This window comes from Gigantopelta aegis, chromosome 12 (genome assembly GCF_016097555.1).
Source record: "Gigantopelta aegis isolate Gae_Host chromosome 12, Gae_host_genome, whole genome shotgun sequence".
Lineage (NCBI taxonomy): Eukaryota > Metazoa > Mollusca > Gastropoda > Neomphalida > Peltospiridae > Gigantopelta > Gigantopelta aegis.
The window spans coordinates 21,653,887-21,678,331 of record NC_054710.1 but is presented as its reverse complement, the minus strand read 5'-3'; the positions used below and the strand labels follow the sequence as shown (position 1 = coordinate 21,678,331).

The following is a 24,445-nucleotide window of genomic DNA, read 5'->3' as shown; positions in this document are numbered from 1 at the left end:
ATATACTTTTCCAAATAGCCCTACAACATCAATATGCTTGTTCAAATATCAAATATCACTACAACATCAAAACAGGCCAGGAGATACATACCCCCCCCCCCCCCCCCCCCCCCCCCCCCCCCCCCCCCCGGTCGAGCCAGCAATTATTTGACGTTGTAGTTAATCGTGTTTTGTCCGGCAGAATTTGCTTCGGGCCGGGAAAAATTTGTAGGTTGCCGGACTGATTATCCAACAGGCACTTCAGTCAATTTCAATCCCTGTCCTGGCGAAAGATGAATGGTATACACATGAATATAACTCTGCATGTTACAATGCTGTCAATCTGTGACAATCCTTAGTCGAGAGAAAATTAGAAATCAGGGTCCAGCGATTGCAGGCTCTTGGTTGGGTCCAGGGCGAAGTTTTTTGTTGTTGTTTGTTTAAGTCCAAAATGGAAATCTCTTTAAAAAAAAATCGAGCGAGTGCAAGTTTTCCATTCAGCTCTAAAATATAAATCACGATTATAAAATATTTTTATTTTTAGAAAATAATGTGAGATTATAGTAACGTTGCGTGAGAGCGTGATGTTTGCTATAAATGCGGGAGACTAACACCAAATGCGTGAGAGTTGACAGGTATGATGTTAAGATAAGATAAAATACACTTTATGACATATAAACATTCCACATTTGGAACTGGATGCAAAACATGTAATATTTGTACAAGCATGGTAATGATCATTATAATGAAAGCGTTGAGTTTCTCTATAAATGTTTAGGATCGATCCCCGTCGGTGGACCCACTGGGCTATTTCTGATGTCAGTGCACCACGAATGGTATACCAAAGGCTGTAGTATGTGCTGTTCTGCCTTGCCACAAATGGAAAAAATGTAGTGGGTTTCCTCTTTAAGACTATATGTCAAAAAATACCAAATGTTTGACATCCAATAGCCGATGATCAATAAATCAATGTGCTCTAGTGGTGTTGTTAAACAAAAACAAACTTTAACTTTTCTCTCCAAATGCGTGTGTAATAAGGAAACTAGTGCTGTGGTTTTGCGCGATGATGACGTAACACTGCTGACGTCTGCTTCGCGATGATGACGTCACATTACTGACATCTACTTGCGAGCGAAGATGGTGGTCGCCTGACCTACTTTGAGTCGCGTCTTCTCACACTGCTCAAAGTACTCCTTTAAGGTGTTCTCGTTTTTCATTGTGGTGATCTTCTTGCAGAACTCAGCGATCTCTTCTGGGCTTGCTTCAGAAAAACTGCCAAAGAAAGAGAAGGAATATATAGAGAATAATAAACGAGTTACCAGTTATTATAAAATTTATGTCCCGAGTCAAAATTAATTCCCCATGGACATACATTTTATAATAACTGGTACCGAGTTTATTTTTCTATTTATTACCCCAGCTACATTATTTAAAAAAAAAACTGCTTTATTTTCTATATACATCGGCTACACGTCCATGTATATAGAAACGATGTAAACCACATTACACTGTTCTGGATATTATTTAACTTTGTATTTTAATAACGCTTCACAGACAACTTTCAACAACCAAAGTTCTATATATTCTGTCATTCTTCGGTATCGTTTGGTTATATCATGGTTATACTAGCTATCACACATTATATGATTTATGTTGCAGCAAGGTCCCCCACCAACCCCCACCCCACCTCCTACACCACACACACACCACAGCACAAACAAAACATGCATACATGTTCAAATGATTTTTTCATATATGCAAATAGAGAGAGAGAGAGAGAGAGAGAGAGAGGGGGGGGGGGGCGCAGACTAACAAACAAAGGAAGGAAGGAAGACGGAGAGAAAGACGTGTTTTTTTCTTGATGTTTCTTTTCTTTCTTGTTTGACCTATAAGCTCGTCACCTTGAGTCTGTCCTTTGCCAGGAAGGATCGAGCGCCCCCACAATGTTGGAGTACATGGCGTAATCCATCATGACGCGTTCCAACTGCACGTACAGCTGTACGTCACTGCACCCGCCATCTTGGAGTACTTCGCGGATCAGGGACAATGGCGGTGTGCGCTTCAGAAATCCGTCAGCAATACCCAACAGTGAGATGTACCAAAATCCGTATTTATTCTGAAATATTGTACAGTGAGATGTACCAAAATCCGTATTTATTCTGAAATATTGTATAGAGATATGTACCAAAATCCGTATTTATTCTGAAATATTGAATGGCGATATGTACCAAAATCCGTATTTATTCTGAGATATTGTATAGCGAAATGTACCAAAATCCGTATTTATGCTGAAATATTGTATAGCGAAATGTACCAAATTCTTATTTATTCTGAAATATTGTATAGCGAGATGTACCAAAATCCGTATTTATTCTCAAATATTGTATAGCGAAAGTTAAAGTTCGTTTTGTTTAACAACATCACTATAGCACATTGATTTTTTAACCATCGGTTATTGGATGTCAAACATTTGGTAATTTTGACATGTAGTCCCAGAGAGGAAACCCGCTAAATTTTTACATTAGTAGCAATGGATGTTTTATATGCACCATCCCACAGACAGGTGCATATAAAAGACTCCTTGCTACCAAAGGCAAAATGTAGCGGTTTTCCGCTCTAAGACTATGTCAAAATTACCAAATGTTTGACATCCAATAGCCGATGATTAATACACCAAGGTGCTCTAGTGGTATTGTTAAACTTAACAAACTTTAACTTTAAATAGTTTCTCATAACTCAATTTATAATTTTCAAATTGTAGTTGTAAGCATATTTCTTCAGTAATGAGTTGCGACTTCAATAATAATGGTTCAAGTTCAAGTAAAAACAACTGAAGTTGAAAAAAGTAAAGCAATGAAGCATTTGAACTTGTATAAAATCATGTCTATACACACCTGCTCATAAGTGCTTATGTCGATGATGACCACGCCCCCTTTTTTAAGGACCCGGATGGCTTCTGCCAAAGCTTCTCGAACAGCCGGGAAACGATTGTTGTGTTTATCCTTGTCGTCAAGGTGATGTAGAACCTGTGAGGAGAAAGAATACTTTAAATATAGGCCCTACATTATTTTTATTACAAGTGTCACATTTGACTATTTATTACATTTATTAACAGATCTTTCGCATAATCTTTGAATAACCAGCAGTGGGGTAGACAGGATTTTATATTGGAGTGGTGGTGGTGGTGGTGGGGGGGGGGGGGGGGGGGCACACTTTTTTTTGTATGTATGTATGTATGTATGTATGTATGATTTTATAAAATTTAATACAGTTTTTAAAAAAGGTTTGATTGGGAGGCATGACCCAGCTCAAAGGGATTTTGTCTTAGAATATATTTTCCCGGGGAGAATAACTCGACCCTCACTGCAGCTAGAAAATCATCTTCGCAAGTCAAGCTACCATTATGCAGTAGGCAATACGGGAATGGTAACATGGAATGATACCCGCTTGCGAAGATGCCAGAAACGTCGCATGCTACACTCAGGAATATCGAAGTTGTATTAATCTACTTGCACGCCATGTGAAAAGATTCGCGTTAATTTTCACTAGATTCATTTATTATCACATAATTGTTTCTGTTTGTAAATTAAATTATTTCCTTTTAATTTTTTATGGTCATCTAGTTTGAGGTATAAATATTGTCATCTCAAAGCAAAAAAAGATCCCTTGCTGCATTAAGTAAATGTAGCGGGTTTCCTTTATTGACTACGAGTCAGAATTACCAAATGTTTGACATCCAATAGCCGATGATTAATACATCAATGTGCTCTAGTGGTGTCGTTAAACAAAAACAAAAACAAAACTCAAAGCAAAAGTTAATAAATATTTTTGGAGGGAATCCGCCATTATGCATGTCTGATACAGCACGTTTAAAGGCACTATCCAGGATTTGCAGTCATTGCAAGGTGTGTCCGACTAACAGTCTTTTTGACAACTAAAATTACATATCGAATATATTTTCTTGTTTAGAATAGTCCAGCTAGTGCACCACGACCTTGTCTGTGGGATAGTGCATATAAAAGATCCCTTGCTGCTAATCGAAAAGAGTAGCCCATGAAGTGGCGACAGAGGGTTTCGTCTTTCAATATCTGTGTGATCCTTAGCCATATGTCTTACGCCATATAACCGTATATAAAATGTTTTGAGTGCGTCGTTAAGTACAACATTTCTTTCTTTAGAATACCGGTGGCTGTAAGTCCAATGTGTTTGCGGTCGTGTGCTTATGTTTGTAGCAGTCATTTTCCATTTTATTTCATAGTATAGGTTAGAAGGCATTAAGACGTTTCTTCGGAAATTCTCATTTCTGAAGAAACGTCTTAAAGCCTTCTAACCTATTTAGACGGCATTTCATTGGTTCACTCTCTCAAATGGGCGAAGCATGCAGCACTTCGAATTAAGACGGCTTTTCGGTTGGTTGTTCTTCATGATTAAAGGTAGGGTCAACTCAAACAAGAGCCTTATATTTTGGAAAGATGCATTCCCGGACCACCAACACATACTGATACTTTAGCAAATGAAAAATGCATAATTTTAGAGTTAATAAAACAAAAGAGATTATTCCTGCTAACTTGGGGACAGCCATTTTGTTTCGTTTTTGTGACGTCCGGTGGGATAGCTTGGGGCGAAGTGACGTCAGCTCCTGACCATCTCCTGTATGTAATTTTCGACAAGGCGCTTCTCTTTGATCAACCTGACTTGTTAAACAGCATAAATGACGTAATAATATAATAAACTATTTAACTAAATATATTTCAAGTTGCATTAACGGAACAAACTGGGGTTATAGTATTTTTCTCTGTTAAATAATCCAAAGGAAAAATGTACACTATTAGGCCTATTGATTTTCTTTTCTTTGGGACTACGTAATTGGTCAGTTCTGTGGTTTTAGATGGAAAAGTCTACTTAATCAATAGTCTTACAGAACTATTTACAGTAATAAACTATGTCCATTACCATTTCAGGGGCGACAGATAATATTCCACAATACCGGTATGTATTTGTGTGTCTAGACAGCGTCAATTAATTGGCTCGTCTGGTTACCAATCAAATACACATCTGCCAATCAGGAATCACAGGTAGAAGCAACTAACAGCATAGACCAATTAACAAAGAAAACTCTCCGTGTATCATTTAAGTACGTAGGTTAATGCATGGACAAAACATTGTTAATTCTTTCGACTTGTTGTGTAGCCACTTTGACAATGATATTTTATTTTGTATTGAAAAATAATATATATATAGTGCTGGATATACTTATTGCTGGCTTACTGGGATGTGTATTATTACAGAACATTGCAATGTATGACTATTTATCATCTCGCAAAAACCAGGTAGATTGTGTTTCTCTAGTTCTAAGGCTCATTCCTGACGTTACGCGTTAAGTATTACGTAACTACCAGCTCGCCAGAGGGCGTACTCACTGAGATGGTACAAAATGGCTGCGCCCGCTATATATAATAGCCGTCACATTTAACCGTTTTATTAATTAACTATACGATTATACTTGTTAAGCAATAATGTGCATTATATATCGTTGAATATGCATACCAGGCCAAATGCCCTAATTGTCCCTTCCTTTAAGACAGACAAAATAAAAGTCTGCGAACAAACAACGTCTTTTAAATGCCAGTAAACGATAGAAGAATGTAATATTAAAACATTTAAGAAGACACAACTGGAAAACAGAACAGAAACTCATAGATCTCAACCGTCACGACACGCGAGCTTTTTGAAAACTTTTAAAAGAAAAACAAAGTGTAATTTGCCACCATCAAAAACACTTTATCAATACTTTAAAGAAGTAAACAGCAATGTTGACACAACTCTCGAACCAGACTTTATTAAAGATCTAGAAAGTAACTGTATCTTAGATAGCCCTATATTACAAGAAGAAATAATGACAGTTGTTAAAAAACTTAAGAATAACAAAGCTTCGGGTCTCGACAACATAATGAATATATTAAGCAAACTATTGACTGTATGATTCCTGTATATGTCAAACTTTTTAATTTAGTATTTGAAAACGGTATCTTCCCTGACTCATGGTTAGTTGGTATAATCAAGCCAATTTATAAAGTGGAGATAAAGATAATCCTGAAAATTATAGACCTATTACACTACTCAGTTGTCTTGGAAAACTGTTTACTGCCGTGTTAAATAATAGACTAAAAGTGTATCTAGAAACGAATGCTATATTATCTGAAGTTCAAGCAGGATTCAGGAAAGATTATTCAACAAATGATCATGTTTTTACACTATATGGATTAATAGAACTGATGAAAGCACGAAAGAAAACACTTTTTTTGTACTTTTATAGATTTTAACAAAGCTTTTGATTAAGTTTGGAAAATTGGACTTTGGGATAAATTACTTAAAAATGGTATAAATGGTAAATGTTTTCAAGTAATTTATAATATGTACCAGAATATCAAATCTTGTGTCAGTGCACATAATTCTATGACAGATTATTTTCCCTGCTGTGTTGGTGTAAAACAAGGTGACAATGTATCCCCTTTGTTATTTTCTTTGTTTCTTAATGATATTGAAGATACATTTAAAATGAATGACTGCCATGGTATAGGCATAGGCGAATTATTCAGTGATTCTTTAATCCATACGTCAATTGTTCTTTTTGTTTTACTCTATGCTGATGATACTGTACTCCTTGCAGATAATTACCAAGATATGCAAAACTCTCTGAATATATTTGATTCGTATTGCACGAAATGGAAACTATCAGTAAATAATTGTAACAAGACAAAGGTCTTAATCTTTAGTGGGAACAAGAAAGATTACAAAAAGGTGTTTTACCTTGGAAAATCAAAGTTTGATAACGTAGAAAGGTATAAATATCTTGGTATTATATTTCACAAATCGAATAGATTTACTAAGGCAAGAAACATGTTATATACACAAGCACACAAGGCTATGTTTTTTTATTTTACGACAAGGCAGATGTCATAATATTTCTATCCAGTGCCAACTAAAATTATTTGACTGCATGGTTTTACCAGTCCTATTATATGGCAGCGAAATATGGGGTTTTGAAAATTTGTCATTAACTGAAAAATTATGTAAACAGTTTATAAAATTGTTATTACCTGTAAGAAAACCTACACCACTGTATATATTATATGGAGAACTTGGACGTTACCCGGTATATATTACCGTAAAAATAAGAATGATCATTTTCTGGTATCGACTAATTACTGGAAAACAGTCCACGTTGTCATTATTGGTGTACACATTATTACTGAATGATGTTAATAATAACTTTTATAATCACAAATGGATTATGTATGTTAAATCTGCTTTAGATGATATTGGCTGTACATATATATGGTTATCACAATGCAATGCTATTACTAGTGCTTCCATGTTGAAAACGTATATTAATACAAAGCTTACGGATTAATACTTACAATCATGGTATACTTATATTGATAACTCATCCAAAGCTTCAAATTATAAATTATTTTAAAATAATGTTGAATTTGAGACATACATCACAATTATAGAGAGAAAACATTGGTGTCCATTATTACGCTTCAGATTATCAAACCATAATCTTCCAATTGAAACGGGCAGATGGAAAAATGTACCACTACAAAATAGAATATGTCCATTGTGTAATAATTACGATATCGGAGATGAGTTTTATTATATATTTACGTGTTTGTTTTTTAAGAATGAAAGAAAGCGCTACTTACCATCTTTCTGTCAGTTTAAACCAAATATATATACATTTTATAAATTATTCAACTCTAAGAAAGCTGGTGTCCTTAGAAAACTTTCTATATTTTGTAATCTAATTATGAATACTTTCAAATCCTCTGGCTGATATTCTGTGTATTTTTTGTATTTATGTACATTTATGTACACCCACCATCTTGTTACAATTATATTAACTGCTGTATGTATATATATATCCTCATATGCCGTAGACTACGGCCTGCGTGTAAATAAAGTTCAGTTCAGTTCAGTTCAGAACGGCTGAAATGGTTGGACAACGTTTAGTTGCCGTCTAAATTGTTATTGGAAGGTAAAATCCGGTTTGGGCCGCTCCAAACATTAGGACGTCAACAAACACACTGGTTATACAGACACTGATATTGTGAACAAGAAAATGTCTTTAATGTGTAATTCTAGTCATCCAAAAGGCTCTGTTAGGCAACAAACTCGGGATAGTCCATTTAATAACAGTACATGAGTTAGTATTAATGAATTATTAAAGGAACATACACTTTTTAAAATCTAAGGCATATGTTTGACTATTAGAGCCGTTTTTGATACCTGAAATCATATTTTATTTAGATTTCAGTTTTTTAGATAATCCATTTCCGTACATTCGAAGTGCTTTTAGTCATCCTGGTATTTTTAATATCACAAAATGCACTTCTCATATTTTAAAAAAAGCATGTGCGTCTGAGAAGTAACAGTTATTGAGTCGAGCTTTAGTCTATTTTTAGAGGGTACACCATTTCAAAGTCACAGACTCAGGTTTCACTCAGTTGTAACTTTATCCAAATGTTTGTAAATTAACTAAATTTAGTATTACTTTTCATGGGTTTGAAACTAGGGTTTGTCCCTTTAATTAAGCAGATATAGTACACAGCATACCAATGGTACGTTCATAAATAAAGGGGCGGGATGTAACCAGTGGTAAAGCGCTCGCTTGATGCGTGGATGGTCTGGGATCGATCCCCGTCGGTGGGCCCCTTGGGCTATTTCTCGCTCCAGCCAGTGCACCACGACTGGTACACCAAAGGCCGTGGTGTGGCAAGGGGTGTCTCCCACACTTTTCTTGATCCAGTAGCAGCAGAGATGGTTTATTATTATGCGTGTGTGACCCCCCCCCCCCCTCCCCTCCCACACACACAGTTTTTGACACCTTCCTATGTGACTGTATTTCTTAACGACAAACACTGTTACCATAATCCAATATCGTATCTGTACAGTCAAATAGCTGTTGTTACACGTAACAGACATTTCTTTGTAAATATGGAAAGGCAAGTCAGTTTCTCAAGTGTGACGTCATGTGTTAGATTGCCCCGCACCCTTAATGCATTTTGCAATAATATAAATGTATACATTTGTAGTAAACTGAAATTATTTCGATGTATTTGTTCGGTGAGCATGCAATTCAAGGCATAATCTTTACATATCACAAAAACAAAAACATGAATAGATGATATATTTGGTCATTATGCTGCTTCGATACTGCCTTTTTAACGCAACTGAAGACAAAATCGTCTGTGTCCTCCCCCGTCCTCACACCTCGATCCTTGTATTGTTGATGATTTTGTTTTGTTTTGTTTTTGTTTAACGACGCCACTAGATCACATTGATTTATTAATCATCGGCATTTGGATGTCAACCATTTGGTAATTCTGACAGTTTTAGAGAGGAAACCCGCTACATTTTTCCATTAGTAGCAAGGGATCTTTCATATGCACCATCTCACAGACAGGATAGCACATAATACAGCCTTTGATATACCAGTCGTGGGACACTAACTGGAACAAGAAATAGCCCGATAGGCCTACCGACGGGGCTGTATTGTTGAAGAAGAAGAATTGCTAACCTGAGACCTTTTTACCATGTATTTCCCTCATTCTATCCTGAAAAGTAGTTGTAATCCATGTACAAATGCGTAGAGCTTCGTTTGCAACCCTATATAGCTGTTTGGTAGTAATGCTAATATGACTAAATGTTGTTATGAAGATTCGGGCATTTTTATTTAATTCGGGCAAAAGCCAGCCTGCCCCCTTACCAAAATGGGAGCCCGTATGCTTATGAACACTCCAAACATTTAAAACTGTAAAACATTTACAAGCACATTGTTAGTAAAACATAATATATTGTGGTGTACCTGGTTGAACATGACGACGTCAAAGCTGTCGTCTGGAAACGGAATCTGCGGCAGTTTCCCCAGCCGATAATCGGTGTTGTTTTGGTAGTTGACCGTCTTCTTGCGAGCGGTTTGAAGCATGCCATCCGAGCCGTCCATCATCGTCACGTGACCGGCACCAGCATCGAGCAGCCCCAGGGCGTAGTTCCCCGTGCCACACCCAGCGTCTAGCACAGACAGCTACAACAAGAGAGATAGTCAGTCATCTCTTCCCCTATTTCTCTGTCTGTCTGTTCCCCACCCCTTTTCTTTGTCCCCACCCACCCTTCTCTCTCTCAGTCTGACCCCCCCTCTCTCTCTCTCTCTCTCTCTCTCTCTCTATGTTCATGTGACTGTCTTTCACAATCTCTCTCTCTCTCTCTCTCTCTCTCTCTCTCTCTCTCTCTCTCTCTCTCTCTCTCTCTCTCTCTCTCTCTCTCTCTCTGTATGTGTGTGTATATATATATCCCTTTCGTCTCCTGTCCATCCCGTTTTCGAGTACAGTTTACATCCACCTTACCTTCTTCAAAGGTTTTCCCGTGAGATGCGTCGTCATGGCAACAAGGAGGTCCATGTTGGTGGCTCGTCTGCAAACGTCGTATGTCTTTGACGCTTCGTCATAGTCCGTGTACGTACTCATGGTTATGGGTGTTTTCTCTCTGGGCTCTGGGTGAAGTACTGCCAACTGAAACAACAATACGTTACCATGGTTACATGTGTTTTCTCTCTGTCCTCTGGGTGAAGTACTGCCAACTGAAACAACAATACGTGACAATGGTGACAATGGCTGTTCAACCATTACACAACGATATGGTAGGCTGCTAACTGAGTTGCATTCATAATATTAATAGCTGTCCATATGTTTCATGCATTTGAGAATTGATACATACTAATTTTTAAAAGTTTTATTAGCAAAAATTAAATTAAATTCAAGATGACTGCTAATATGGTTGTCAAACGCTTACGAAATTCAAAAAAATAACTGTTTTGCTTCTACCTAAGCTTTTAATTTTTTTTTACTTATGCTCAATCCTACGTTTCATGTGATGAATATAAATTTTACTCTGATTCTATGGAATATTCGAGCTACTGTTGATTCACTAATGTCAAAACCTATACTAGCTCTGGAACTTTCTTTTTGACCGACCGTTCAAAATTGCGCCCAATAGACCTCTTTCACATTCCCATTGCGCATGTGCGCGAAGAGTACCGTCCCTTGCCGAATTGGACGGTATCAAGGCTATATACAAATTGGGGGGCATGATCGACAGTTGTCATGAGCGTCGTGAGTGAATCTCTAGCGACTAACCTACATATTTCGTATAAGATGTTAAAATGGCTGCGAAAAACGGTCTACTAAAGTTTACATCGGAAATTTCATGTAAACGGAACTCATCAAAGTCGGAGCCGTAGACTGGGCGGGTGTGTGTGTGTGTGTGTGTGTGTGTGTGTGTGTGTGCGTGTCCCAGATTTTTTATATCTATAGAACCCCTTGCCAAACAATGAGACGACGCCGGTTACACTCGAGAATAATACACGAACTTTTGTTGCGAAATATACGTTAACAAGTTGCATTAAGTTGTGGTATGTATGTAAAAATAGCCTGGTCACAGAGCCACGACAAGAAACCGTTTGTTTTCAGTCGTACCAATGTATGTATAATAAATGATACATAGCATACTTCTCACATCCCACAAACAGGATAGCATACACGACGTCCTTTGATGGATCATTGGTTGGGGCGGGAAATAATCAAACGGACCCACTGACGAGGATCGTACTTTTAGCAAATGGAACCTCGGACAGACGTTCTCGCTACGTTATCCCGGTCATTTGGGGACAAGAACTTTTAGATTTTAGATTTTAGATTTTTTTTTTGCGTTTGAGCGGAACTCTCAATCCTGCGTGGGGGGATTGTCCGATACACCGACCCCCCCCCCCCCCCCCCCCCCACCCCGGCTACGGGCCTGATATGGTACTTAATATGTTTGTTTCAAACATTCAAACGAAATACCTTATGACTGTTATCTTATGACTGCGCATAATAAACCCTCGTGAGTTTATAATAAAGAGACCATCCTGAGTTTGTAGTTGTATTATCAAGCTGTCGGCTAGTCTAATCTGTTATAAATAAAACTTACATCTTTCTTAGGTTAAATAATCTTGCTTCGAATATAAATAGCTGTATATGCAATACAGTTACATTTCTGACCATTCTCGTGTCGGTAGCAACCGAGACGTCCGAGGGAGGACTATAGCCCAACTTTTATAAACCCGGTTTAAAATATGGCTTTTGCCCCCCCCCCCCCCCCCCCCCCCCCCCCCCCACCAACTAGACCGTGTCCCTCCACTACAGATTGTGCCACCTCCCCTCCCCCAACTCCAGATATCGTTCCTACGGGCCTGATTCTAATGTTTTATATACCATAGCTCAAATTTCATATGTATCATTTAATTTTCATATGTATAAATTTTATATGTATCATTGAATGTATTTATCTGTATAATGCTTTATAAATATTTAAAGCATGTTAAATACAATAAATATCTGCATACATACACGCGCGCACACATTAATATTATTTCAGCCTATATCTGATATTTATTGCGTACGAATCCGAACCGATGGTTTGTCGGGCGTTAATAACCAAATATTTTGTATTTCGTGATAAGCAATAATGTCTCCAATAAGTCTTGTTGTGGATGTCGACAGAATTTTCGGGTTCCCTACTGATAGAATAATTAATCATGGAGATATTCACATTCCTATTGCGTGGCCTCCCATTGTCTATGCCCCCCAACTTGTTCACATGTCTATTTTTGCGAGATCTCGCGTGAGTTCGCGGTTTGCGTCCTCAAGTTACCCCACAATGGGCACATGCGCAGTGGAATGTGAAAGAGGTCTACTTCCTCAACTAAATTTGCGCACTTTTTCTCTTTGGCATAATACTTTGCGCCATTCAAAATTCCATAGCACCATCACCCCCACCCCCGCCTGCTACCGACCTTGGTCGGGCTGCTGGTGCTCCCTTGCACCTGCCAGTACAGGCGGTCCCCCCCCCCCCACCTTTCCTGTCCTGGACGGAGGAGCCGGCCGAGGCCAACTCTTGCGCCCAGGATAGGCGTACACTACAACAGCTTGTTCTGTATGTGCACGTAAAGCTCTATGACCTGACCTGACCTATGGAATATTACAAAATATTCAAGATGGCCGCCATTAACCTACTGAAAGAGGAAACGCAAAATATTGGCTTTTAATTGGGATATATTAATAATATTGGTGGCTATTCCTATGTTTTAAAGACATTGCACCAAGACTGGCGTATCAAAGGCCGTGGTATGTACTATCCTGTCTGTGTGATGGTGCATATAAAAGATCCTTGCTGCCAATGGAAAATAAAAGCCCATGAAGTGGCGATAGAGGGTTCCCTCTCCCAATATCTGTGTGGTCCTTAACCATATGTTTGACGCCATAAAACCGTAAATAAAAATGTGTTGAGTGCGTCGTTAAATAAAACATTTTCCTTCCTTCCTTCCTATGTTTTGTATACGAATAAATTGATATATGACATTACTGCAATGTTACTGCAAATCATATTGACCTTAAAATGAACACGAATGCAAAACAATAGCAGTTCATTGAGAACTTGCTGGAACAATAGATGCATAGACTGAGAGTGGACTTTTTGGGTCACTGTCATCAAACTGTTGAACGGCAAAAACCTATGCTAAAAATATGCATACACAAATTGTCACTTCAGGCTTTGTGGTGTTTAATGAAGGAAGGAAGGAAATATTTTATTTAACGACGCACTAAGTACATTTTATTTACGGTTATATGGCATCGGACATATGGTTAAGGACCACACACATATTGAGGGAGGAAACCCACTGTTGCCACTTCATGGGCTACTCCTTTTTGATTAGCAGCTGGGGATCTTTTATATGCACCATCCCACAGACAGGATAGTACATACCACGGCCTTTGTTACACCAGTTGTGGAGCACTGGCTGGAACGAGAAATAGCCCAATGGGTCCACCGACGGGGATTGATTCTAGACCGACCGCGCATCGCGCGAACGCTTTACCACTGGGCTACGCCCCGCCCGGGTGTTTAATGATGAATAGTACTTGCTCAGAGTACTTTCTGCATTATTATACGAATATGTAACCTTTGCTCTTTAGTGATATTTACAATCTACTGGAACATGTGGCAAATGATCGTTTCCAAAAACAATTATGCCACAATGTATTAAAGAATGTCAAAAGAAGTATCAAATCTTAAAGCTATTACAAGAATAAACAGAAAGACGCACATATGAAGATGGATACAGTCATTATACAGCGTCTAATTAATACTTATGAAGCTGGCAGACTTGCAGTCTTACAACATATATTAAAGATGATCCTAGATGTCTGTGGACATCCTAATGATCCTACTGAAGATGCAGGACATTGCTTATGTCATTGTCCACTTTTCAGGGAACATCGCAATACCCATTTTGAGAAATACGAGGGTCAGTCCAAAAGTAAGTTTATAAGATATATCTTCTGCACATATCTGTCAAATTATAACAAATACGCTCATCACGTTATGTTTCAATGCAGTCCCCACCATTATTTTTTCAAATCTCTGGGGTGTAATGGTGAACCCATGTCTCATCTCTAGTGACAACGGCCATTCATAAAACAAATTATTGCACAGACCTCCGATTTGGACCACTGTCCCAGTCGAGTCGCCATCTTTAATTAACAACCATTTAACTCGCTCTCCATAATCTAAGTTAGATGAACTAAATGATCACGCCCTTAAATTTTGTTTTCATGCCGAGGTTTTCATAGGTCATTGCGTTTTAATATAGTGATTTCTACGACTGCATTGGCCAGTGATGCTACAGAATCCTGTTCTCTTTGACAGTCGGACGAAGGAAGAATTACTGTACAATAATATGTCTAAATATGTTTAGACTCATATGAGTGCCACGAATCCTTCAAAAATAAAATTTCGTTCATATAAAAATTAATATGTTAATTTGAATCATAATTAATAATAATATATATATTTTAATAATTATAGTTTTTAAAGGGACATTCCTGAGTTTGCTGCAATATTTAAGATGTTATCGACAGAGACGTTTTAACGACTGTAATTACATATATATTTTTCTGCATAAAATATTAGTGGCTGTATATTAAACGTTTTTCTGATCGTTCTAATATTTGCACAAGGTTAAATTTCATTTTATGTCCTAAGTTGGTGGTAAATTTTCACTCTGAATGGTTCTTTGAGATGTGTAATTAAGTATCAGTTGCTGAGTTGTAGTGGTAAAGCATTCGCTTGATGCGCGGTCGGTCTAGGATCGATCCCCGTTGGTGACCCATTGGACTATTTCTCGTTCTAGCCAGTGCACCACGAATGGTATATGAAAAGCCGACGTATGTGTTATCCTGTCTGTGGGACGGTGCATATAAAAAAAGTCCTTGCTACTAATGGGTAAATGCAGCGAGTTTTCTCTCTAAGACTAAATGTCAGAATTAACAAATGTTTGACATCCAATAGCCGATGGTTAATAAATCATTGTGCTCCAGTGGTGTCGTTAAACAAAACAAACTGTAACTGTAACTATTGCTGTGCGTTCTTTATTTATTAATTTCAAACCTTGTCGTTTATTTATTTTTATTTTATTGTCAGGCCTAGTATTGGTGATTAGTATATGCATACGTCGTCTTTATATATACTCTTTAAAAAAGTAGGGACCGGCCTCAGTGGCGTCGTGGCAGGCCATCGGTCTACAGGCTGGTAGGTACTGGGTTCGGATCCCAGTCGAGGCATGGGATTTTTAATCCAGATACCGACTCCAAACCCTGAGTGAGTGCTCCGCAAGGCTCAATGGGTAGGTGTAAACCACTTGCACCGACCAGTGATCCATAACTGGTTCAACAAAGGCCATGGTTTGTGCTATCCTGCCTATGGGAAGCGCAAATAAAAGATCCCTTGCTGCCAATCGGAAGAGTAGCTCATGTAGTGGCGACAGCAGGTTTCCTCTCAAAATCTGTGCGGTCCTTAACCATATGTCTGACGCCATATAACCGTAAATAAAACGTGTTGAGTGCGTCGTTAAATAAAACACTTCTTTCTTTTTCTTTCAAAAAAGTAGGGGAACCTGAAATATTAATGTTAATATCAACTATTAGACCGAACATACGTTTTGACCACACACATCCTAGTAAAAAACGTTCAGGTCTGTTTATTAACACACCGAAACACATTTCAAAGTTTGCACATGCATCACGCAGTTGCCCCGTACACGTGCGTGGGGTGTATTATTGTCTGGTTATGAATAAAAACAATTTAAATAAAAACACCCGTTGATTGTGGCTGTCAATGTCAAATACATTCTGACAGATGTATTTATAAATATGCTAGCTAATTAGATAGATTCTATTCACAGGGTTATTGTAGGTTGGTTCCATCTGTCAAACAAAAGAGAGAAACCATAGGACATGTCAGGACATAGGGTTTAATTTGCACATTCAGAACAGGTGTTGTAGCGCACGCCTGTCTTGGGCGCAGGTGTCGGCTCTTGCCCGCTCCTTTGTCCAGGACAGGACGGAATGGGTGAGGAGGGGTGAGGAGGAGTGAGGTGGGGTGGGGTGGAATGGGGTGGGGTGATCGCCCGCGCTGGCAAGAGCCACTGTCCCGTGGGATTATAGCCAAATAGAAACTGTTGCGTAATTTCTTGGAGGTAATTTGGTCAAGCTGCTCATTTCAGAGATAGCGGGTGCCGTCTATGACTACCCTAGTTCCGCACACAATTTTAGTAGTTCTTTTTACAGGTACCCCAATCATGTTTCAAGCACAATAAATAACAATAGTAAATAAATAAATAAAATAAATTTAAACAATGTTTGACAAATCATTTAAAACAATTCAATTAATCGTCTCTCTCTCTCTCTCTCTCTCTCTCTCTCTCTCTCTCTCTCTCTCTCTCTCTCTCTCTCTCTCTTAGAGAGAGAGAGAGAGACAGACAGACAGAGACAGACAGAGAGAGACAGACAGACAGAGACAGACAGAGAGAGAGAGAGACACATACACAGACAGAGAGACAGAGAGAAACAGAGGCAGAGATACACAGAGAGAAATAGAGACTTACCTGCTGCACGGACGTGTCGCGACTGATAACTAAATGCTAGTCCAACCAGTTTCTCGATTAATACCTGCTCATTGGTTTTTCACGCTACACATTAAACCAAATGACTCCTTCGGGAACCAGTCAAAACACAGTTTAGCAGAAGCGGCTGACTGAACGTAGACCAGAGATGGCTTTTATGTTCAAGGCCAGTCGATCCGGGTGGTAGCTGATGTGTGGTTGGAGGTTTTGTTCGTTTCTTCTTCCTTTTTTTCCTCTCACACTTCAAGGCCAAAGATCGTAAAACATGAAGCAACATGCTTAGTCATTGTTATGCTGAACGAGTGCCTTCTGTTATCTCTGGCGGCCGCTTGTACATGAAAGCATGACAGTTCACACCCGACGAGCGTGCTTAATGTCGATAGGTGAAGGTGTCAGGATAACCTGTAGGATTTTTCCACGGGTGGGGGTATAGTTAATGTATTGTAATGGGAAAAGTCGATCATATCACACACACACACGACATATACGAGACATAAACACACCACACACAACATAATGAACAGCATTTCCCCTGTATTATCGATTGTTTCGAGAAATTTTAGTTTTGTTTAACGACATCATTAGAGTATATTGATTTATTAATCATCGATTAACAACAACAAACAACAACCAAGTGTTATTGCCACCATACCAAATTTTAAGGCAGATCATAAAATAATTGACCTATTACATGGCCGGGCGATATGTAGCCCAGTGGTAAAGCGCTCGCTTGATGCGCGGTCGGTTTGGGATCGATCCCCATCAGTGGGCCCATTGGGCTATATCTCGCTCCAGCCAGTGCACCACGACTGTTACACCAAAGGCCGTGGTATGTGCTATCCTGTTTATGCTAATCGAAAAGAGTAGCCCATGAAGTGGCGACAGCGGGTTTCCTCTCTCAATATCGTGCATCGTTAAATAAAACATTTCCTATTACATATTCCAACAAATATATACACAAAACCTTTTTCGCATGGGGCGGGACGTAGCCAATAGTAAAGCGCACGCCTGACGCGTAGAATAATTTTCATTTTCAACCTGCACTTATCAAAGATCTTTTTTGCGCTCATGTCCACTCGATTACCGTACACACATCGCGCAAAATATTGCGTACAAAGATGAATTCCATGAATACAACCTCAACAGACGCAATTTGTCACTTAACACAGATGTGGCTGTAAACGGCCGTGTATATATACATACCTTCGGCTAATGGGGGAGGGGGGGGGGGGGGGGCTGGCTATCCACATAACATAGCCATTAGAGAAAACCCGCTACGTTTTTTTGAAATGCAAAAAGGGATCATTATCACTGTTAATGGATGCTCATACATATCATAGGGTTTTGTTTTTTGTTTGTTTATTTGTTTATTTTTGTTGTTGTCGTTGAGGGTTTTTTTTTTGGGGGGGGGGTTGTTGTTTTTTCTTGTGGGTTTTGTTTTTGTTTTGTTTTTTGGGGGGAGTATGTCTGTCTGCGTGTGCGTACGCGTGTCTGTGTGTGTGTGTGTGTGTGTGTGTGTGTGTGTGTGTGTTTAGCGGTGTGCAATACTTTTGTTTTATTATTACGCTTATATAGCGTCGGTCCACCCAGATGAAAGAAAACCTGCTGCCATCACACAATGGCCTAGGCCTACTCTTTCCCATTAGCAAAGGGCGAGACGTAGCCCAGTGGTAAAGCGCTCTCATGATGCGCGGTCGGTCTGATATCGATCCCCGTCGGTGGTCCATTTCGGCTATTTCATGTCCCAGCCAGTGCACCAAGACCGTGATATGTGCTAGGCTGTCTGTGGGATGGTGCATATAAAAGATCCCTTGCTACTAATGGAAAAAAGTAGCGGGTTTCCTCTCTAAGACTGTATGTCAAAATTACCAAATGTTTGACATATTTAGCTGATGATTAATAAATGAAAGTGCTCTAGTGATGTTGTTAAATAAACTTAAATTTTAACTTTCCGATTATCAGCACATCCCATAAACGGGATAGTACATACCATGGCCTTTTCAGTTGTTGAGCATTGGCTAGAACGAGAAATAACCCAAATGAGCCCAGAGACGGGGATCGATCCTACACCGACCGCGCATCAAGCGAGAGCTTTACCACTGGTCTACGTCTCGCCCGTCGGGGCACTGATCAACAACCCTGAATGCACCACATCACCACTAAATATAGTCCGTTTTAGAATTTTTTTTTTTTTTTTTTTTTTTTTTTTTTTTTTTTTTTTTACACGTAATCTGATTAAATTCAGCTGCACTGAATTCAATCAGATTGTTTTACACGGGAGTTGTCAGTTGAGAGCACTCCCTAAAATTAATAGTCACATGACCCTCTCGATAGTGTATTTTTCACAGAATATATTCTGACATAGAAATTGTATTGAACTGCATGGAGTAATTAATGGTGGTGTGAAACCTGAAAAATTATGCGCGCACATCATACACATGAAAAAAGCTTATGTGCGTGGGCGTAGCTAGGATTTTGCATATGGGAGGGGGGGGGGGGTCTACCCACACTATGTATATGTATGTGTATATATACACACATGTATGTATACGTATATATATATATATATATATATATATATATATATATATGTGTGTGTGTGTGTGTGTGTGTGTGTGTGTGTGTGTGTGTGTGTGTGTGTGTGTGTGTGTGTGTGTGTACGTATGTATTATATATATGATTTTATAAAATTTAATGCAGTAAAAACAAACAAAATGGTTTGATGGGGAGGGGTGGGGTATGGACCCCGTATGGTATGGACCCCGTATCCCCACCCTCGCTACGCCACTGCCTAATTGTCCGTTTGTCTCGACTGAGAGGAAATTTCCGCTTGACCAATGCATCAAAAGGTTACAATAAGGACTAGGTCCCGCTGACTGTAGTGTAGTGTAGCATTGTGTAGCATTGTGTTGCATTGTACGGTTGCAGACAAACACGGCCGGTATCTGCAGGCGGCCAGGGGTCATTTTGGTGTCAGCACCTGAACGTGTTGCGACTCGCACAGTGCGGGGAAGTCACCTGACCAAACATATCTAGAGGAACTCGGGAGACAGTGAATAACAGAATTGGGACTTAGTACATTGTAATACAGTTTTCTCCAGGAAGATAAAGTGACTTTTTTTTTCCTACTGGTTTTAAGGGGCGGACGTAGACCAGTGGTAAAGCGCTCGCTTGATGCGCAGACGGCTTGATGCGCGGTCAGTATGCCCAATGGGCTATTTCTCGTTCCAGCCAGTGCACCATGACTGGTATGTCAAACGCCGTGGTATGTGCTCACCTGTCTGTGGGATGGTGCATATAAAAGATCCCTTGCTACTAACGGAATTTTTTTTAGCGGGTTTCCTTTCAAAGATAATATGTCAAAATTACCAAATAGTTGACATCCAATAGCCGATGATTGATAAATCAATGTGCTCTAGTGGTGTCGTTAAACAAAACAAACTTTTTAACTGACCAAACATTTCTAGGGGATTTGGGGACAGTGATTAATAGAATTGGGGCTTTGTAATACAATGAATGAATGAATGAATGTTTAACAACACTACAGCACAAAAATACACATCGGCTATTGGATGTCACAAATGATAAGTATATGAAAATATTTATATATACTTATGTAAAACCACAGTGTATGTAATACAATTATCTCCAGGAAGATAGAAGTGACAGTTTTTCTCTCCTGCTTTCAACTGGGCATATAGTAATGCATGTACATGTATATAGATATCTATAACGGGGAGGTGGGGTGGGAGTGTGTGTGTGTGTGTGGGGGGGGGGGGAGGACTGCACTCTTGTTTATATATAATGGAAGGACAATAAACGTACATTTCCGTACCTGGGTGTGTTTATGAGTGTGTTGAATATGTGTGTGCGGGGCGAGTGTGTGTGTGTGTGTGAGTGCTTGAGCTTGTGTGTGTGCGTGTGCGTGTGTGCTTGTGTGTGTGTGTGCGTGTGTGTGTATGTGTGTGTGTATGTGTGTGTGTGTTTGTGTGTGTATGTGTGTGTGTGTTTATGTGTATGTGTATATGTATGTATGTGTGTATGTGTTTGTGTGCGTGCGTGTTTGTATATGTGTGTGTGTGGTCGTGGGAGTGTTTTGTTTAATTTTAAACAGTTTATCGAGTTATATTTAAGTTTAGTTCTTTCAGAAATATCAGTACTAAAGATAATTCCAAGTGCTTTAAAAGTTGGAGGATTCCATTTTAGATTTAAATGTTGTAAATATCTTACTGAACTATTCTTTTGGGAACCAATCTAAATAACTTCAGATTTATCATAATTTATTTTTAGTCCTCATAAATTCGCAAATCTATTTAAAGTTGCTATAGTTTCTTCAAAAGATGTTCTGCTACCATTAAGTATAAAATCTGTATCATCAGCGTATTGTGAAATAAGATATTCTTTTCTGTTTATTGAAATGCTTTTAATATTCTTATATTTACGAATAAGCTCTGCAAGAATTTCTACACAGAGGAGGAATATATACGGAGATAATGGGTCTCCTTGCCTGCATCCTCTGTAAATGTTAAAGGACGATGATACATTTCCGTTGACTATAACACTGGATTTAATATTTTTATAGAACACAAAAATCCATCGTTTAATATCTTCTCCAAATCCAAAGAAATCAAGAGTTTTATGTATAAATTACCAAGAAATCGTATCAAATGCCTTTTCAAAATCTACTCTTAGAAACATTCCTGGAATATTTTGGGATTTAGTATAATACAAAATATCATACAGGATTCTTAGATTGTCACCGATGTATCTATTTGACATAAACCCAGTTTGATCTTCATTATGAGAATATGGAGTACCCCTTTTAGTCTTTCTCATATGCAGGCTGGTGCTAATTTATAAACAATATTTAAGAGTGAAATGAGACGCCAGTTAATTAGAAAACGTTTGGGTTTATTGCCTGTGGGTATGAAGGTAATTATTCCAAGTTTCTGTGTTATAGATAACTCACCATTAATAAAAGCATAATTCCTCTGTATACAAGGCACGTGGCAGCGAGGGATGGCTGTAAACCTTTACGACTCTGTCATACCTTCGTTGGGAATTAATTTTGTGCGTAGATCGTGTAATGGGCAATTCCATGTAAAGGTCAACCTTCTCAATTTATGAATATTGGTTTAAAGGTCCACGTTTATCAAAAACGTAATTCACTATTGTATGGTATCTTTTTTTTTTTTTACCCGTTTTTAATATATTCGCAATAAAAAGTCGCGTTTTCCCCATCGCTTGCCAAAACGCCTGTCGACTCCAAGACCTAAGTCACGTAACCCCGTGACGCGCTAACCGGCATAACACGAAATCGTGATTCAAAGCCTTTCAGATATTTTACTGGGAAGGTGGAACACGTGCATTTTTAAAAAGCGAAAATTTTATTCTATGGAATTGAATTGTATGGATGGAATATTGTTTTGGAGATAGTTTTCAAATGTAAAATATGGTGAACCAGTGTTTAGTTTGGATGTATCAAAGCAGCAATTTTTCCGAAATTTAAACAAACCGACAATCACAGGGTTTGCATGGAAGTGGTTCTTAAATAGAACCCGTGCATAATGGAAAGGACCATCACGATGGGATAGGACCTGGGGATTACGACAATTATTTAAGGTGGTCGATAAATATGACACCTATTTTTATTAGGTCAGGTCACAGACAGAAAAGCACATACCACGGCCTTTGACCAGTTGTGATGCATTGGTTGGAACGAGAAAAAACCTAGTTAGCTAAATGGATCCATCGAGGTGCTTCAATCCTGTGATGCAAGTACCTCAAGCAAGCACTCAACCGACTGAGCTAAATCCCCCCCCCCCCCTCCAATTTAAGAGGAATGAAGGAAATATTTTATTTAACGACGCATCCAACACATTTTATTTACAATTATATGACATCAGACATATGGTTAAGGACCACACAGATATTGAGAGAGGAAACCCGCTGTCGCCACTTTATGGCTAATCGTTTCTATTAGCAGCAAGGGATCGTTTATATGCACCATCCCACAAACAGGATAGAGTACACACCACGGCCTTTGTAACACCAGTTACGGAGCACTGGCTGGAACGAGAAATAGGTTTATGTGTCAACCGAGGGGGAACGATCCTAGACCGACCGCACATCAAGCAAACGCTTTACCACTGGGCTACGTCTCGCGCCCAACTTAATAGATACAGATCTTTATTGTGTTGACGGGGACATATATTAGAACATGCTCTGTAATACATTTATGACCTATACTATAAGTCTAGCCTACTAAATAAAATCTTGAGGTGGACCTGGGGAGCAGGGAATTATAATGTGAGATTTCTGTTAACATACAGTTAAAAACATTCTAAACAATCCCAGTGAAAGAATTCGTCATAAACACTGAGAAGGTATTGTCTTATCGAAACGTTTGTATAATACATGGGATGACAATGTCAAAAGTTATTTTCAAACTGTCCCCAAAATAGTCTACAATATATTAAAGTGAGGGTGAGTGTGAGGATGTTATAAATAAAGCTAATGATTACTAGTGATAAAGGTAGGCACTTAGGGAACCAGGTGCATATTCCCGTTTGATCGCCAAACATACAAGCAGAAGCTGAAAAAAACGTTTTGATAATTTTGGCGGCCATCTTGTGTTTTTCCACCTGGCGGAGTTAGCCCACACTTTTCAGAGGGTCACCCCCGCTACTTTTAATCAGAAGGCTTTGAAGATATAAAAAAACACTTTCAAACCTATGTCCCTGTAAATTGGTCACGGAATTGTATTATTTTACCTCTATATAGTCCTGTTCAATTGTTTAGACCCTAAGTTGTTTTTTGCAAATGTTACGTTTAATTCCCATTCAGTACTTGTTTAGGTTACATACGCATAAAAATAAACCCAAAACCAGACATACTTCTTATACAATTCATCATCTAAAATGAACGAAGTCGACCTATTTCCATTTTACAAAAATCTCTCTATGTTTTAAATGCAGGTTCTTTCTCCTATGAATAACTACGGCTATTTGCATAACAAAAGCATCACTCAATAGTGTATCAAACTAATGTTCAGGGTTTGTACGCGCCTGGAAAACCCTTGAAAATCCTTAAAAATAAACTAATGTATTCCAGTGCTTGAATACCCTTGAAAATCATCTTGCGGTCTGGAAAACCCTTGAAAATGATAATTTGATGTCAAATAAAATATAAACGCCTAAAACGGAGGCTTTATTTACTTTATTTAACATGTAATTAAATTATTTGTTTCATTTCCGCGGCACAATCAAATGCCAATCGTCCGGCTAATCGATGTTTACCGGCTCAGTTGACGTGTGAATGTTTGTTGTTGTTTTTTATCTTGCGATGCGAGGATCACGCGGCCACGAGATCCAAGCGACAGCATCGCCATATTGGAAAAGAAAG

General features: G+C 38.7%; 1 protein-coding gene across 1 annotated transcript; it reads right to left on the bottom strand.

Moving 5' to 3' along the window:
* Positions 1–871: 871 nt before the first annotated feature.
* Positions 872–17,378, bottom strand: LOC121386550 (demethylmenaquinone methyltransferase-like). The gene is made up of 6 exons (XM_041517489.1): positions 17,024–17,378; positions 10,389–10,553; positions 9,851–10,069; positions 2,874–3,005; positions 1,881–2,095; positions 872–1,251 (listed from the first exon to the last, which is right to left on the bottom strand). Exons 2-6 carry the CDS (start codon positions 10,506–10,508, stop codon positions 1,101–1,103), a joined length of 837 nt encoding a protein of 278 aa, XP_041373423.1. The 5' UTR covers positions 10,509–10,553; positions 17,024–17,378; the 3' UTR covers positions 872–1,100.
* Positions 17,379–24,445: the final 7,067 nt, after the last annotated feature.

Bases quoted from the DNA above. Each gene is read 5' to 3' on its own strand.
- LOC121386550 (XM_041517489.1), bottom strand. From the start codon at position 10,508: ATGAGTACGTACACGGACTATGACGAAGCGTCAAAGACATACGACGTT. The intron at 3,006-9,850 runs GTACACCACAAT...TTCTCCTCACAG, and splicing joins ACGTCGTCATGTTCAACCAG to GTTCTACATCACCTTGACGA. The intron at 1,252-1,880 runs GTGACGAGCTTA...TTTCTTTGGCAG, and splicing joins TGGCAAAGGACAGACTCAAG to TTTTTCTGAAGCAAGCCCAG.